Here is a 16867-nt window from a genome sequence, read left to right as displayed (position 1 = left end):
CTCAGTCAGTTAAGCTTCAGACTCTTGATTTCGGCTCAGGTCATGATCTTGGGTTGAGAGATCAAGCCCCGCCTGGGACTCCACGCTCAGCACAGAGTCTGCTTGTCCCTCTCCCTCTCCGTGCTTGCACATACACTCTCTCTCTCAAAATAAATAAAATCTTTAAAAAAAAGTTAATACTGATATAGCATTTATACAATATTATACACCCAAAAAAGGATTTAATAAATGCTTGTTGATTGATTAGTAACTTTCATAAGTCATAGTATTTCTGAATAAGTGGTAACGGGTGATTCAAATCTTTGTGGAGATTACAAAGGGTAAATTATATACTTTGATCACATATTAGCATATAAGTGGAAAAACTCACTTGCTTCTACATTCTGGCTATGAACAGTGGGAATCACACACATTAAGAAGAAAGATGGGGGTGCCTGGTTGGCTCAGTCGTTAAGGTCTGCCTTCAGCTCAGGTCGTGATCCCAGGGTCCTGGGATTGAGCCCCACCATCGGGCTCCCTGCTCGGGGGGAAGCCTGCTTCTCCCTCTCCCACTCCCCCTGCTGTGTTCCCTCTCTCGCTGTGTCTCTCTCTGTCAAATAAATAAATAAATAAATAATCTTTAAAAAAATATTTAAAAAAGAAGAAAAATGAAACAAAAGGGAAGAAAAATGTAAAAAACAGTGATCTTTTTCCTATAACATTGAATAACTCAGGACTCAAAATTATACAAATAGCTCCACCTATTTCATGAGCAAGTTTAAACAAAGAATCACTACATTTCCACTAATATAAAATAACATACTGTAGAAAGGCTTTTTCTTAAAATTGCTTTCAACTTGTGTCCTTTAGGATAGAAATGAAACCTGTCATTAAATGTAGTTTTCCTAAAATAGGAAATTTGTGATACAAATAATAGAGTATGGGCGCCTGGGTGGCTCAGTTGGTTAAGCGACTGCCTTCGGCTCAGGTCATGATCCTGGAGTCCCAGGATCGAGTCCCGCATCGGGCTCCCTGCTCAGCAGGGAGTCTGCTTCTCCTTCTGACCTTCCCCCCTTTCCTGCTCTCTCTCTCATTCTCTCTCTCAAATAAATAAATAAAATCTTTAAAAAAAAATAGGGTTTTTAAAATTAATTAATTAATTAATTAATTTTAAAGATTCTATTTATTTGACAGAGACACAGCGAGAGAGGGAACACAAGCAGGGGGAGTGGGAGAGGGAGAAGCAGGCTTCCCACGGAGCAGGGAGCCCGATGCGGGGCTCGATCCCAGGACCCTGGGATCATGACCCGAGCCGAAGGCAGACGCCCAACGACTGAGCCACCCAGGCGCCCCCAAATTAATAGGGTTTTAAAGCTGAAAAGAAACAGGGATAGCTAGTCCAAACTTATCTTACAGATGAGGAACTGAGGCCTAGAGAAATGAAATGATTTGTTCGAAGTCACAGAACCATAGAAGTAGAATCAATAGCAGATCTAAAACCAAAGTGTTAGGGGCACCTGGCTGGCTCAGTCTGTAGAGCATGTGACTCTTGATCTTGGGGTTCTGAGTTTGAGCCCCATGTTGGGTGTAGAGATTACTTAAAACAAAACAAAACAACCAAAGCTTTAGGAACACTACATCTAATTGTTTCGTTTAACAATTTAGATGATTTACTGACATAAGAAGATACTCTGTGGATGTTGAATATTGCCATTCTGCATGGGTTAAAAAAAAAAAGGGTATTCCTTGAATTGATCCAATGACTTGATAACTTGATATGGTTTTCTTACTATATAGAATTAACCAAATCCGAAAAATGTAGAGCTACTGAAAAACTCCATATTCAAATTCTTCCATTACCCACTTTGATTCTTTTAACCACTGTAGTTTCAATACTTCTCTCTTTTTTTTTTTCAAACAAAAGATCTCATATTTATTACTGAGCCAACCTACTGGTGCAGAAGCATAGTAACAGAGAAGAATCATTTTCCCAATCCAACCTGTCTATTATTCAGGTAGTAGTGATGTTTGCAGAGTGATATGTTACGAGCAAGTGACTTTCATGCAACATAAATATGTGTGCCAACTCAATGTGATTCCTTAGAGACCCAGCTTAGTTCTTCTCCAATGTGTCCTCTTAGAGTTGTACCTGATTTTATTACCGGTTTTCATCTGAATCCACTGGGGAATAGGATGATTCTGCTTTTGTTTCTTGGCCAAGAATTGCTTGATCCCAAAAGTCTTGTGAGAAGACATGGTAAGGAACAGTCAACCACACACACACCACAGTGGTGGAGAAAAGGAGAGAACTCAAATAATTTTCTTCCAGGGGTGCCTGGCTGGCTGAGTAAGAGGTACATGCAAATCTTGATCTCAGGGTCATGAGTTTGAGCCCAACGTTGGGTATAGAGATTACTTAAATAAATAAAACTTAAAAAAAAAATAATTTTCTTCCAATGGTCAGTCTTGTAATTTCCTTTGTGTCTGTGTACCATTGTTACCCGTGGCTAAGTTTAGGTGCTCCAGACCCTTATGTTGATCCCCTTGAATCTTTGTATTATTTAATGGTATGTCTGGTGGTTTGATTTGTTTCTGTAATTAAAAAAAAATACTTAGCTATTCTCCTTCATAATTCTTATTTGTGAATCATGTCCTGGTTTTGTAAAAATGCACTGACATTATAGTAGTCTTATACTGCTATTGCCTGTTATTTAGGTACTTTATCTGTTGAAAGTAACACATATTATATTATTCTATATAGGTTAGATTATGCTCAATAAATATCCTGTAACTTCTGTAGCTTAATATAAAACTTTATTTATGCTCAGTAACTATCCTGTAACTTCTGTAACTTAAAAAAATTTTTTTTAAAGATTTTATTTTATTTTTCAAAAATTTTTATTTAAGTAATCTCTATACCCAATGTGGGGCTTGAACTCACAATCCAGAGATCAAGAGTCACATGCTCTACTGATTGAGCCAGCCAGGCGCCCCTTGTCTACCTTTTCTTTTTTCTTTTTGAGATTTATTTATTTATTTGAGAGAGAGAAAGAGTGCAGGGTGAAGAGAGGCGGGGGGGGGGGGGGGGGGGACATGGGGCTTGGTCTCACAACCCTAAGATCATGACCTAAACTGAAATCAGGGGTCGGATGCTCAACTGACTGAGCCACCCAAGCAGCCCCCTGTCTGCCTTTTTTAATACTTTCTTAGGATACAGTCCTAGAATTTCATTGATATTCTTAGAATAATATTTGTGAAGAATTTGAGCTAATTTATCCTATAAAAACATAAATCTTTTTTTTAAGATTTTAAAAATTTATTTATTTGAGAAAGAGAGAGAGAGCATGCGGGTGCACGCAGAGGGAGGGGCAGAGGGAGAGACTCTCAAGCAGACTCCCTGCTGAATGCAGAGCCCAACCTCAGGTCATGATCCTGGGGCCCTGGGATCGAGCCCTGCATCAGTTCCCTGCTCAGTGCGGAGTCTGCTTCCCCTCTCCCTCTGCTGCTCCCCCAGCTTGTGCTCTCTCCCTCTCTCTCTCAAGTAAAATAAATAAAATGTTAAAAAAAAATAAGAGGGGGCACTTGGGTGGCTCAGTCGTTAAGCGTCTGCCTTCGGCTCAGGTCAGGATCCCAGGGTCCTGGGATCGAGCCCCGCATCGGGCTCCCTGCTCTCTGGGAATCCTGCTTCTCCCTCTCCCACTCCCCCCTGCTTGTGCTCCCTCTCTCGCTGTGTCTCTCTCTGTCAAATAAATAAATAAAATATTAAAAAAACAAAAAAGAGTTGGGTGCTTAACCAATTGAGCCACCCGGGCGCCCCCAAAAGCGTAAATCTTAAAGTCAATTATTTTCAGATTGTAATCATGTAAGCTATAAATAAATATAAATTCAGATTCTAATCCTATAAAATACACATTTATATAAATATAAATGTATTCAAAATATGAACAAATTTCAGGGGCTGACCTGAAGTTATCTATGAAAAAAATTTCCTTAGCAAGTCAACTGAAAACATGAATAAGATTCCAAGAAACATTTTTCTTTTATTTTTTTAACTTTTAAAATTTTTTTTAGAGAGGGGAGGAAAGGCAGAGGGAGAGGGAGAGAGAGAATCTTAAGCAGGCTCCATGCTAAGCATGGAGCCTGACACCAGGCTAGATCTCACAATCCTGAAATTATGACCTGAGCCAAAATCAAGAGTTGGGCCACACAGGTGCCCATCATTTTTATTTTAAGTGGACCAATATTTCATGCTCTTTTGTAGACTCATTATTAAGATTGGGACGCCTGGGTAGCTCAGTCAGTTGAGCGTCTGTCTTCGGCTCAGGTCATGATCCCGGGGTCCTTGGATCGGGCCCCGCATCAGGCTCCTTGCTCAGCAGGGAGCCTGCTTCTCCCTCTGCCTGCTGCTCCCCCTGCTTGTGCTTTCTCTCTCTCTTAATCTTTCTCTTTCTCTGAGAAATACATAAATGAAATCTTAAAAAAAAGACTCATATAAGTTTAACTCATTATTACTTTGACACGCTGGTTTCTTTAAATAAAATATTTATATATCCCATGAGTCAGATCTCAATGACTCATTGATTCAGGTGCTCTTTCCCTCGACTTAATCTAAGTTAGTGAATGTTTGCCATGTCACTTCCTGCTTTCTTAAACTTAGGTCTGAAGAATTAATACTGTCTATGTAATAACATGACTTAAATAGTGATCCTAATTTGAAAAAGCCTATTTTAGTGTAGAATGAAACATGAAAGTATCCTTAAAATATATAGCCAGAGGCAAGATGATGGTGTTCATGAAGATCAGTTGTTATCCTTTTTTTTTTTTTAATTTTATTTATTTGACAGAGAGAGACAGTAAGAGAGGGAACACAAGCAGGTGGAGTGGGAGAGGGAGAAGCAGGCTTCCCATTGAGCAGGGAGCCGGATGCGGGGCTCGATCCCAGGACCCTGGGATCATGACCTGAGCCAAAGGCAGCACTTAACAACTGAGCCACCCAGGCACCTGATCAGTTGTTATCCTAACTACCCTATTCCTAGGTCAAATGGAAGATTTATAGATTGTAGGAATTCCAAGATCTCAGCACCATCCCTATTCACCCTGTCATAAGGGCAGTGCAATTCCAATTCAGTTCAACAGTCTTTATTGAGGACCTGTTATACACTAGTTACCGTGCTTATTGCTGGGGATAGAGTGATAAGAGATCATCCCTCTTTTTAATCTAGAAGGGGAGAAAACAAAAGCAAGTAATCAAAATGCAGCTTGACAAGCACAATATTAGAAGCTTATAAAAGGTATAGAAGTAATGCTAAGAAGGGGCACCTGGCTGGCTCAGTCTTTAGAGCCTGTGACTCTTGATCTCCGGGGTTGTGAGTTCAAGCCCCATGTTGGGCCTAGAGCTTATTAAAAAAAAAAAAAAAGGTAATGAAAAAAGAGGATAATTAATTCTGTTTGGCTGTGGGATCAGGGGAATCTTCTTAGAGGTAGTACTATTTGAGCTGGGTGTTGTGTGGTGAACAAAAATTAAGGAGATAGTCAGAAGGGCAAAGTGCATTCTTGGCAAATAAAACAGCAAGCACAAAGGCATGTGTTTTTGAGGAAGTGTAACTTCTTTGGTATCACAGAGCTCTGCAAGAGCAGAGACTGATTGTTTTGCTTATTGTATCCACAGTAGCCTAGTAATAGAGCCTGGAGCACAATAGAAAATAATTATTTGTTGAACAGAAGAATGAATGAGAGGGAGCCTTGTGTCATTCTAAGCAGTTTTGACTTAACCTTGTACCTCCCATAGGCTGAAGCTAACTGGAAGCCAGTGGACAAGGGAGTCTTGAAAATTAAGTTTGTAGGAGTCAGTCCCTGAACAAAGAAGAAAAGGGAATGTAATGAACTGAGAGCAAATAGGCAAATGATCCACACCCTTATTATTACCTACTAGCGTTGTATGACATGGTACATGCCTACCTTTCTAACTTCATCTCCCATGCTCCAATAAACTGGCCTCCTTTTCTTTTTTCTTTCTTTTTTTTTCTTTCTCATTTCAATTGCAAAAAAATATTTGTAAATTATTATTATTATTTTTAAAGATTTTATTTATTTATTTGACAGAGAGAGACACAGCGAGAGAGGGAATACGAGCAGGAGGAGTAGGAGAGGGAGAAGCAGGCTTCCCGTGGAGCCGGGAACCCGATGTGGGGCTCAATCCCAGGACGCTGGGATCATGACCTGAGCCAAAGGCAGGCACTTAATGACTGAGCCACCCAGGCGCCCCTAAATTATTTTTTTAATCTAGATAGAGTTGACACATAATGTTACATTAGTTTCAGGTGTAAGAACTGGCCTTCTTTTTATTCCTCAAATATACCAAGATTGTTCTAACCAGTTCAAGGCCTTTGCTTGTTTCCTAAGCCAAAAAGACTCTTCTACCAGATCTCTGCCTAGCAGAGATCAAGTGATACCTCGGGGGTCAAGTGGTACCTACCCAAATAGGACTTATCTGATAAGTCCTTTTAAGGTAGAACATCTGTCCCTCTCATACTGTCTCTCTTTCTAAAAGGTAATGTGGTGATCACTTGGTGATCCCCAATCATCTATACCCTTTGAAAATCCCTTCTTGAGTGTGGGTCAAAACTGTGACTTGCTTCTAACCAACTAAATATGGAAAAGGTGACGGGATGCCACTCCTATGATTATATAAAATTCTGTCTTAACATACTGGAGTAAGAGAGACTCTCTCTGTTCCTTGACTAACTAAGCTACTAGGTTACGAGAATACCTATGGAGAGGGTCACATGGCAAGGAACTTTAGGAGCCTCTAGTAGCTGAGAACAGCCCCTGGCATTTGAATGAGCTTACAAGGAGATTCTTCCTCAGTCAGCCCTCCAGATGAGAGTGCCACCTGGCTGACACCTTGATTGCAACCTTGTGAGAACCTGAGCAGAGGACCCTGCTAAACCGTGTCTGGACTCCTGATGTATGGAAACTGTGAGATAGTAAATATGGGTGGTTTTGAGCTGCTAAGTGTTGGTAATTTGTTAAACAGCATCAAAAATGAATACAGGTAAATATTATGAGAGGATGAGAGGAAGGAACTTGGCTGTCTTGTTCCTTGCTGTATCAATATACCTAGGATAGTGACTGGCACATAGTTCAATACACATCTGTTGGTTATATAAATGAATAAAAAGATGGATGGAGGAATGGATGAATTTCAGCTGGATGGGGGGAGAGGACAGGACTGGATTCTAGGAACATGGCTAGTGGCCATAATGTAATGAATACTACTTTCAGAGTTGGGCAGGGGGCAGGGAATCTATTGAGCAGGTATATATGTGGCTCAAAGACTTCTGGGAGCAATGATATCTGATAATCTTGCTTTAAGATTTCCTTTACTATGTTACACAGTTGGCCCTTGAACAATATGGGTTTGAACTATGTGAGTCCACTTACACACAAATCTTTTTATAACTACATATAGTACTGTAAATGTATTTTCTCTTCCTTATGATTTTCTTTTTTTAGTATTTTATTTTATTTTATTATTATTTTTAAAGATTTTATTTTTTAAATAATCTCTATACTCAACATGGGGTTTGAGATCAAGAGTCACATGCTCTACTGACTGAGCCAGCCAAGCACACCTAGTTTTTGTTTGTGTTTGTTTGTTTGTTTTTCTTTTTAAAGTAAGCTCTATGCCCAATGTGGGGCTCAAACTCATGATCTGGAGATCTAGAATCACAGGCTCTACCAACTGAGCAGCCAGGGACCCCATCTTCCTTGTGATTTTCTTTCCTTTTTTTTTTAAGATTTTATTTATTTGACAGAGAGAGACACAGTGAGGGAACACAAGCAGGGGGAGTGGGAGAGGGAGAAGCAGGCTCCCCTCTGAGCAGAGCGCCCACCGTGGGGCTTGATCCCAGTACCCTGGGATCATGACCCAAGCCAAAGGCAGACACCCAACTGACTGAGCTACCCAGGAGCCCTCTTGTGATTTTTTTAATAACATTTTCTTTTCTCTAGCTTATTTTACTGTGAGAATAAGTATATAATACATATATCATACAAAATATGTGTTAATTGACTGTTTATGGTATCGATAAGGCTTAAATAGTCAAACAGTAGGCTATTAGTGTTTAAGTTTGCAGGGGGAGTCAAAAGTTATATGCAAAAAAAAAGGTTATGTGTGAATTTTCAACTGCATGGAGATTGGTGCCCCTAACTCCTGCATTGTTCAAGTGTCAACTATATTTTTCCTCCTCCTCCTGCTTCTTCCAAAGTCTAAGTCTTAGTAAAAATTTTACCATATTTTAGGGTAGCTTCGAAAATAAATAGTGTCAGAGCTCAGTGTCTGGCATCAGGAAGGAAAACTCTTACAAGATATCAGTAGAGAAGTCCAGAGCAAATCAGGTAAACTTGTGGAAAATATAGGTCTTCCTCTGGGATCTTTCGATGCCTGGGGAGAAGCTGGTTCTCTTGCTGTTATTTACTCAGGATAGGAAGCTCAGATGCTTTTATTTTGTTCTAAATGGAAGGAAAGGAAAGGGTGACTCCAGATGCTGGGCTAACTAAAATTTCAAAAGTTAGACAAAAGGAGAAGGAAAGAAATGGGACAATAGATCTAGGTTCCAAAAGCAAAGCTTTATTATTATTATTTTTAAGCTTTTAGTTTTTTTTAAAGATTTTATTTATTTATTTGACAGAGAGAGACACAGCGAGAGAGGGAACACCAGCAGGGAGAGTGAGAGAGGGAGCCCGATGTGGGGTTCCATCCCAGGGCCCTGGGATCATGACCTGAGCCGAAGGCAGATGCTTAACGACTGAGCCACCCAGGCTCCCCTGTGCTTTTCTTATTTTATTTTTTTTTCCTTTTTTAAAGATTTATTTATTTATTTTAGGGGGCCAGGGTGCAGAGGGAGAGAGAATCCCAAGCAGACTCTGCGCTGAGCACAGAGTCCGACAGGGGGCTGGATCTCATGACCTTGAGATCATGACCTGAGCAGAACACCCAACTGACTGTGCCACAAGGTGCCCCTAAGCTTTTCTTATTTTAGAAAGGGAGAAATTTAAAGTTGATTTTAGGTCCAGAGATTATCAAGGGGGGGCAATTGTCAATCTCCAATCTCATTTTTCTTTTACTGCATAATTGGGTTTTCCCCTCTCCCCACAACTACACCTTAATCTTCCAAAAGGAGACTATGCCATGTCCCATTCCTCAGTTTAGTCCTAAAGATTAAGTCCTGAAGTTTTTAAGCAGCTTCAAGTTGCCTTTCATTATTTTGACCCTGTAGTGTGTCCCAGAGCTAACTTCTGGGCATCTGTATTATTTTTCTTCTAGAGTTAAGAGTTTTTCTTCTATTTTTCTTTGACAGCATCCCTTATAATGATAAAGTTTGTTCTTAGAAGTATTCAGTATCTCTGAGCTTAGGTAACTCCTATTTGTCCTTATTCATATAATAGGGATTCTGCCTATGTCCTTATTCTAATGCTTGTCCTAATAATTTGCTTAGTTTCCCCAGACCCCTCCTAAAACCAGAGCTTTCCTTTTACAAGTCTTCTATCTCAGAGGAAAGCTATAATCCATGAGGAGCCATAATACAGAGTGAAGATCCATCAGTCTTGCAGACACTGTTGGTCTCCTTGGATTTCTGTGTTGCTCCCTTCATTTCTTGATTTCTTATGCCAGAGTTTTCCCCTTATGTTAGAAAACCCTCCTATCCTACTTGGGCTTTTGGTGATTAGAGTACTGATGATTATTTCCCCCTTGCACATGACGGTAGTAATAAGGCTGTTATCAAATTTTATGTTCTTCTTCTAGTAGCATGGTATAGTATTACATTTCTCTTGAAGTTAGGTTTGGCCAGATGACTTTGGCCAATAAAATGTGATTGGAGGTGAGGTGTATTGCTTCTGAGTGGAAGCACTTTAATGGTTAGAGCAAAAACACTGCAGTACTAGTAAATAAATTTTATGAGCCTTACTGTAGCAATCTTCTCTCTCTCTCTCTCTTTTTTTTTTAAGGAGGCTCTACACCTAACATGGGGCTTGAACTCAAGACCCCAAGATCAGGAGTCACATGATCTACCGACTGAGCCAGCCAGGTGCTCCCCTAACTGTAGGAATCTTGAAAGCATGTATCTCAGTGAAGCCTCCAAAAATCTGGTTACCTCAGTGACTAAAATGAGCAGAATCCATGTAATGGATATTGTCCTGAGCTCCCCAGATCCACCCTTTAGGACTAAAGCACAACCTCTCCCAACAGCTAGAAGGGCTGGTGGCTGACAGCTTTCAGCTGGGTTCCCCTCTGAGGATTGGTCTTGGCTAAAGAGAGCCCTCTCATCCAAGGGTCACCTTCCTTCCCTGGGTGCAGTCCATATCCAATGACAGGTTGGTGGGAGGGTATAATGATCGGGCCTCCTGTCCCAATTTAGGACAATGCTGAAGGGCCATCCCAGCTCCAAGCTCCCTGCAGAACTGGCTGAAGCCTCAGCTGCAACTGTGTTGTAGTTCAAGTTCTCCTTTTCCAGTGATTTTGTGACCCTCAGTCTCCAAAGGTTGTTCTTGAGAGCACTACCTAATAACTTCCTGAATGCAAATTTCAGTTTCAGGGTCTGTTTCCCAATGAATCCTACTTGTAATAGGCTTCCTGATGACCTGTATCAAACACGTAACATGTGTGAGAAATAAACTTTTGTTGCTATAAGCTGCTGAGTTGTTTGTTACAATCTAGCCTATCCTGACTAGCGCAGATACAAACCTTGCCTGCCCTGCCAATCCTTTGTTTTCACTTGAGCTTGATTGTATTGTCTGTCTGGTCTTCGTGGACATATTGATGGCCCAGTTCTAGTTCTTCTCTGATGGTCTTTCTCATAGTGAGTGAAAAGCCATGTGCCAACTGAGATATTACAAGGAGCAACAGAAAAGGGAAAAGGGTTGCCTATCTAGTTGTCTACTAATTATTCCTACCAAGTCAGTGGCATATATTTTTTTCATGTGAATTTCCTAGGCTCCTTTCTTCTTCTTTTTTATATATATTTTACCATACATTTATAATATGTATAAGGGTACTTAATGTTTCTTAGGAAAATTTTTATGCAAATAAAAATAGAATAACCAAGTACTTAATCCCAATTTGAGAAAGAACAGTATACTGCTAATTAATAAACTTTCTGCATCTCTAACTTACTAAAATCCCATTTCTCTGAGTGCTAGATCTTATGTCTTGAAAGTCAAATGGCAAAACAATACCAGCTTCTTATTTTAGGCCTTTTGGGCAAAGAAAATATAGTAATAAAGTAATGAATCAAAGCTCCTTCTAATTTCTTTCTTTTTTTAAAAAAGATTTTATTTATTTATTTGACAGAGACACAGCGAGAGAGGGACACAAGCAGGGGGCGTGGGAGAGGGAGAAGCAGGCTTCCCGAGGAGCAGGGAGCCCAACGTGGGGCTCGGTCCCAGGACCCTGGGATCATGACCTGATCCAAAGGCAGACGCTTAATGACTGAGCCACCCAGGCGCCCCTAATTTTTTTCTTTTTAAGGGATTTTACTATATAGAAATATTTCTTTCTGCCTTAAGGGTAAACAGTACAAAAATATTTCCACTAAAAAGAGTCTGAGAATCCTGGGTTGGTATTATCAAAACCTGTAATTATACTAGATATTTAGTATGATAACAGCAGCTAGTTTAAGGAATGTGGAGGTTTATTTACATCAAGTTCAGATAAAGAGATAAAAGGGGACTTGAATACGAAAATAAAGGGTATGACTTCAGGAGTGTTTGTATGAATGTGTCTTTGGAACTGACCTTACCCACAATGAAAGACCAGCCAAACCAGCCTTCAGAATAACCGTTCTTCTTATTAGAAGGAAGGCTAGACTTCACCTCGAAGATCGCCCTCCCACGCAATTTTTCCACCTGGCAGTTAAGAATTAAACACAGACTTCCGATCATGGCGCCACGCACGTCACTTTCTCCCTTTTTCCCCAGCAAAATCCCACCCAAGTCGACCTGATCCCGCAGGAGGTGTGCAAAGCCTGCAGGGCCGGGGGTGGGGGTGGGGTGGGGTGGGGGTGGGGGAGGAATTCCTTCTCCTATCCTGGTTGCTTGGGTTTTTTGCAATTCGAAAAACCGACTAAACAGATCCTTTCCAGGAAGCTTTGGTACCAACAGGACCTTTTCATTTCCTTGGGTGCGTGTCATTCTTTGCTCTGGGGCAGCAACTCCTCACCGCAATTTTCCTTTCACATGTCCTAAAAAGCCTCTAAGGCCCACAGCCTTTGTGAATAAAGGCCCACCCTCGAAGTGGAAACCGCGCGGCAAAGACAGAGACGCATACACAGCGGGACAATGTATGGAATTTAAAAAAGAGTTTTCTTTCTGACTTCGCATCCTTTCAAATGTCCAATATTTCTGTCAGCTAAGAAGGGCTACGGTAATGGGCGCTTGAGAGGAGCAGTACACCGATAAGAGCAAAAATATCCATTTAGGCTGCTCTTTCCAATTCCGGCTTTTGTTTGAGTCAGTGAGGGGAGCCCGAGGAGGCCAAGGTCTACAGTTCTGGGAAAGGAGGGTTCTTCTGGATTCTTTGGGATACGGAGAGGTAGGCTCCGGCCCCAAGAAACAACGAGGGCAGTTCCGCCCCTCAAGGCTTTACGCCAGGAGTCCCGGAGGAGACCGCGACACCTCAGTCCGCGGCTAAATCACCCAGCTCACAGGAGTTTGCCAAGGCTGGACAAAAGATGTGGCCGCTCTCTCTTAAACACATACACAGATCCCGAGAATGCACGTATGGAAGGTTTACGTGTATGAAGGAGAAAGGCCATTGCTGCCCACTGCGGGCTGCCGGCCCCACCCTGCCCTCGGCGGCCCGGGAGACACACGCTACGCGAGGGCCGCGGAGCCCGTCTCAGCTAGCCCGGGAGCGAGGGGCGGGGCCGGGCGGGGCCGCGAGCGCGCAGGCGCAGTGTGGGCTTCCTCGCGCCGCCGCCACTGCCGCCGCCGCCGCCGCCGCCGCCCGCGCTGCACCACAGGCCCGAGACAGACAGGGCCGGGAAGAGCCGGAGACTGAGGAGGAGGCGGAGGCGGCGGCGGAGGCGGGGCGACTCCGGTGACCGGGAGCGCCGCAGACTGGCAGCTGCGGCGACTCCCCCCTTTGTGTCTGGTCTGCTCGGAGCCACTGGAAGTGCTTCCCGGAGGGGTGCGGGGTGTCTCGCCGCCCCGTCGCCCACCCCCCTCCTCAGCCAGCCACCTACCTCCGCCCTCCCGCCGCCCCCCGCCCTCGGCCCGCGACGCCCGAGCTCCGCCCGGAGCCCAGAGCTGCGGGAGAACGAGGCGGCGGCGGCGGCGGCAGCGGCAGCGGCAGCGGCTTCCTTGGGGGGGGGTTGTGATTCGCTCACAGGAGCCATTGACGGGAGAAGACGAGGCTTTTCTTCGTGGAATTTACCTCAGGCAAGATCGAGCGGCCGCAGTAAAACAGAGAGAGAGGAGCGAATCCGGGAGGGCTGGAAAGGGCAGCTCCCCGCACCTCCTCTCCGCCCGCCGTCTCGGGGAGCTCGGGGCCCTGCCTGCTGACCCTTCCCCTCCCCCGCTTCCTACTGCCCCTCAGCCCTCCGGCCGGGCCCTGCCAGAACCTCGCAGGATTGTTCGGCGAAGGCTTGAAGGCTGTGTGGGTTTGTCCATGGAGGCAGGCACCTTTTTCGATTCAGTCGAGGAACGGGGTTTGTTGTTCTCGAAATCCGAGTGAAGGAAGCACCGAAGCGAAACTTAAAAAGGAATCCTCTCCTCCCGGAGCCACGGGCGATGCGACTCGTGCGGCCGGGCGCCGCCGCCGCCCGCCCGGCTTCGCCCTTCGCGGCGGTCGGGAACTTGTTCTGATCCTCAGCCCCGCCATCGAATCCCCGCTCTCCACCCCCCTGCACCCTGGATATGTTTTCTCCCAGACCTGGATATTTTTTTGACATCGTGAAACTACGAGGGAAATAACTGCTGGGCTTTCTTCCTCTCTCCCTGCTTCTCCACACGGACATGCCTTCAGTTTGGGTGGCCGAGGCACCCCGTCCTAGGCGAATGAACCTCTCCAGCCGCGAGGGAGAGAAATGAAGGGAATTTCTGCAGCGGAATGAAAGCTCTGCAGCTAGGTCCTCTCATCTGCCATTTGTCCTTTCAAACTGCATTGTAATACCTACGGGCCGGACAAGTCAGACGAGAGCGAGGACCAGCCTCCCGGCCGTACCTCTCCGCCCGTGTTTACTTTCCGTATTTCTTTGCTCTGCTGCTTCTCGGCTGGCCCAGGGATGACTTCTTCGCTGCAGCGGCCCCGGTGGGTGCCGTCGCTCCTGTGGACCGTCCTGCTGGTCAGCACTGCGGCCGGTGAGTAGCCCCGGGCGGCGCGTCGGGCCACTGCCCCAGCGGGTGGCGGGCGAGGGAGCCCGCAGAGGCCGAGGCCTGCGCTCGCCCTTCGCGACGCGTCCCGCAATCAATGTGGAGGGAACCGTGTCCGGTACCTGCGCGCCTTTCCCGTTCCTTCTAGGGAAATAACCCTGCCTGTTTTTGTGTAGTTTCGAATCCCTACTCCCATATCCCCCCTCCCCATCCCCCACGGGGGGGGAAAGACATATTGGGTGTGGTATCTTGACATTTTTAGCTGTGAGGTAATGCAGGGATTAAAAATAATATTTTAATCGCCAATGAACAGTGTCTATTATGAGATCTTTGGAAACAGAGCTGTAGATTTTTTTTTTTTTTTACGTAAAGAAGCTGATTTGGCTTACAGTAAAAAGAACATCAACTATAGAACACACACTTTAACCTTATTTTTAGATTTAGATCATTCTTTGGGAATCCATGTTACTTTCATTATTCCGAAATGTTACCGAATGAATTGGATAAATGTTGAGTAAGCCAGAACTTTGAGATTCTTAATACGTTGTATAATATTGTTAATTATTGTCGTTAGTATTATTTTGTTCCAAAGTATTTTGGTAATTATATTTCCATCTTTTCAACGTAAATACACTCGTATTTTATATGCTTTTGGAATTACTATTGGGCTTGAAAGTATTGTCGATAACTTTATATTTTAGTCATCTGGTATCTGTTGGTTCCTGTCATTGAGACAACTTTGACCTCACATCAGATGTCTAGCATATTTGAGTCCTGAAAGTTCTTTGACATTTTACTAAGCTTAAAGGGAAATGGTAGTCATCCTTTCCTTAGGATATTTTCTTTTTAGTTCCCAGACACCTTAGAGAAAGCCTCATTTCTGTTTACAGTTATTTTTCAAGCAGTCTTTTGGTGATAAGCTTTTAGAAATTTTTGGGAGTGAACTGTACATATAATTCTTAAGTTTGGTGTAGGATGGCCAAATAGATTATGCATTTAAAACTGAGTAAAGGACAATATAACAGCTTTCCAATTACTTTTTTAATTTATACAAGTGTGTACTTTTCACATTCAATAAATTTCTCATTGCTATGCTAGACACAGAGTTTGCTTATTTCCTTAAAAATATGCATTGGGAAAATTCTGAGAGAAAATTTGAAGTTTCCTTTAGTGCCTTTGATATTGGTTGATTAATGTCTATTATGTTTATGATAAATCTATGTAGTATTAAAAGAATTCGAACTTTTGAACTGAATGTATTTTGAAACTGGCATTTCATTATCCTTAAACATCACAATTCCTTTTGGGATAAAAATGAACAATTTTTTCTAGGTTTCTTTATAGTGTGTTAGCTATTTAAATTCTCTAGCTGTAAGTCTTGTGATTCCTGTAAAATATGAAGAGAGTAAAAGGCTTTAGGCTTAAGCAGTCATTCTATGAGCAGAAATCTCAGAACACAGACTTTGCATTGTTCTTTGTTATTCTTAACCTTTTTAGAATGTAGATTCTCATTTATAGTTACAGGCTTATCATTTTGTGATCAGAACTGATAACAGTAAGGGAAAGAACATTGATTTAAAAATACATTTAATTTGTATTTGGTAAATAAAATAGAATAATGTTCTTTAAAACAGAGGGATTGAAAGAATCACTACTTAAAGTGGTATTAGTCTTCTTTTTTTTCTTTAGTATTACACATAGTACCAGATGCCAAAATTTGTGAAGCTGGATTTCAGAGCTATAACAATAATAATAATAGCTAGTGTTTATTGAGTGCTTGCTCTGTGCCAGCAACTATTCTACTAGCTTTACATGTATTTTCTCATTTGATCCTCATGACAATTCTGTACTCTAGGTTTAATTATGTTCCTTTTACAGAGAGGGCAAGTGAAGTACAGAGAATTTAAATCACTCACCACAGAGTAAATTGTGGAGCCAGGATTATAGCCTGTACCCTTACCTATCACATTAATGGTAACAACAGCTCACTCTAATTGGGAACATAAGATAGAGTAGTGCCTTCACTAGATTAGCTTTTGAAAATAAGTAGGGACACTTGACAGGATCATCATTCAGCACTGGTTATGCAGATGTCATGGCTCTAAATGTATAAAACTTTGCCTAATATTGGAGTGACTAGTACAGTTTCATTAGGTGCAGGGTGACTAGAGAGAGCTTGTGTGGACTTGGGATACATAGATGTAGTGATGTAACCAGATAGGTGCAAATAGTGTTGCTGATAGGAAAAAAATACTGAAAGACTGGTTGATATCACATCCCTCTTGGGGGCCATGGATAAATCCTTTATTTCTTTTGAATCCCTCTCTCCCACTTACTCTGTCTAGTTCTTGGATTCCTTAATTCTAAGAACATTTTGTATGCAAAAAATTAGAATTTATAAAAAATATAATGTGCTTGTTTGGTTATAAATTAATTCTTAATTTTAATAAAAGGATATAATACAATGCAATACTTATTGCAGAATCAGCTTCTGTTAAAAAAATTTTTTTGGAAA

At 42.5% G+C, this 16867-nt stretch overlaps 3 protein-coding genes across 3 annotated transcripts in view; 1 reads left to right on the top strand and 2 right to left on the bottom strand.

Moving 5' to 3' along the window:
- Positions 1 to 2079: 2079 nt before the first annotated feature.
- LOC116639301 (putative 60S ribosomal protein L39-like 5) lies at positions 2080 to 2235 on the bottom strand. Its single transcript, XM_032415507.1, has one exon. The coding sequence runs from the start codon at positions 2233 to 2235 to the stop codon at positions 2080 to 2082; it is 156 nt and encodes a 51-aa protein (XP_032271398.1).
- A 10646-nt stretch (positions 2236 to 12881) lies between these two features.
- Positions 12882 to 13401, bottom strand: LOC116628647 (C-type natriuretic peptide-like). Its single transcript, XM_032400329.1, has one exon. The coding sequence runs from the start codon at positions 13374 to 13376 to the stop codon at positions 12882 to 12884; it is 495 nt and encodes a 164-aa protein (XP_032256220.1). The 5' UTR covers positions 13377 to 13401.
- The window catches only part of BMPR2 (bone morphogenetic protein receptor type 2), a 193578-nt gene continuing 190025 nt past the window's right edge, over positions 13315 to 16867 (top strand). The window contains exon 1 of the mRNA XM_032404519.1: positions 13315 to 14340. Coding sequence (XP_032260410.1) covers positions 14265 to 14340 — 76 coding nt within the window. The 5' untranslated portion in view covers positions 13315 to 14264. The remainder of the gene's footprint in view (positions 14341 to 16867) is intronic.

Source organism: Phoca vitulina, unplaced genomic scaffold (genome assembly GCF_004348235.1).
Source record: "Phoca vitulina isolate PV1807 unplaced genomic scaffold, GSC_HSeal_1.0 scaffold1, whole genome shotgun sequence".
NCBI classification, from domain to species: domain Eukaryota; kingdom Metazoa; phylum Chordata; class Mammalia; order Carnivora; family Phocidae; genus Phoca; species Phoca vitulina.
Note: the sequence above shows the minus strand (reverse complement) of the source record. Positions and strands in the feature narration are given on the sequence as shown.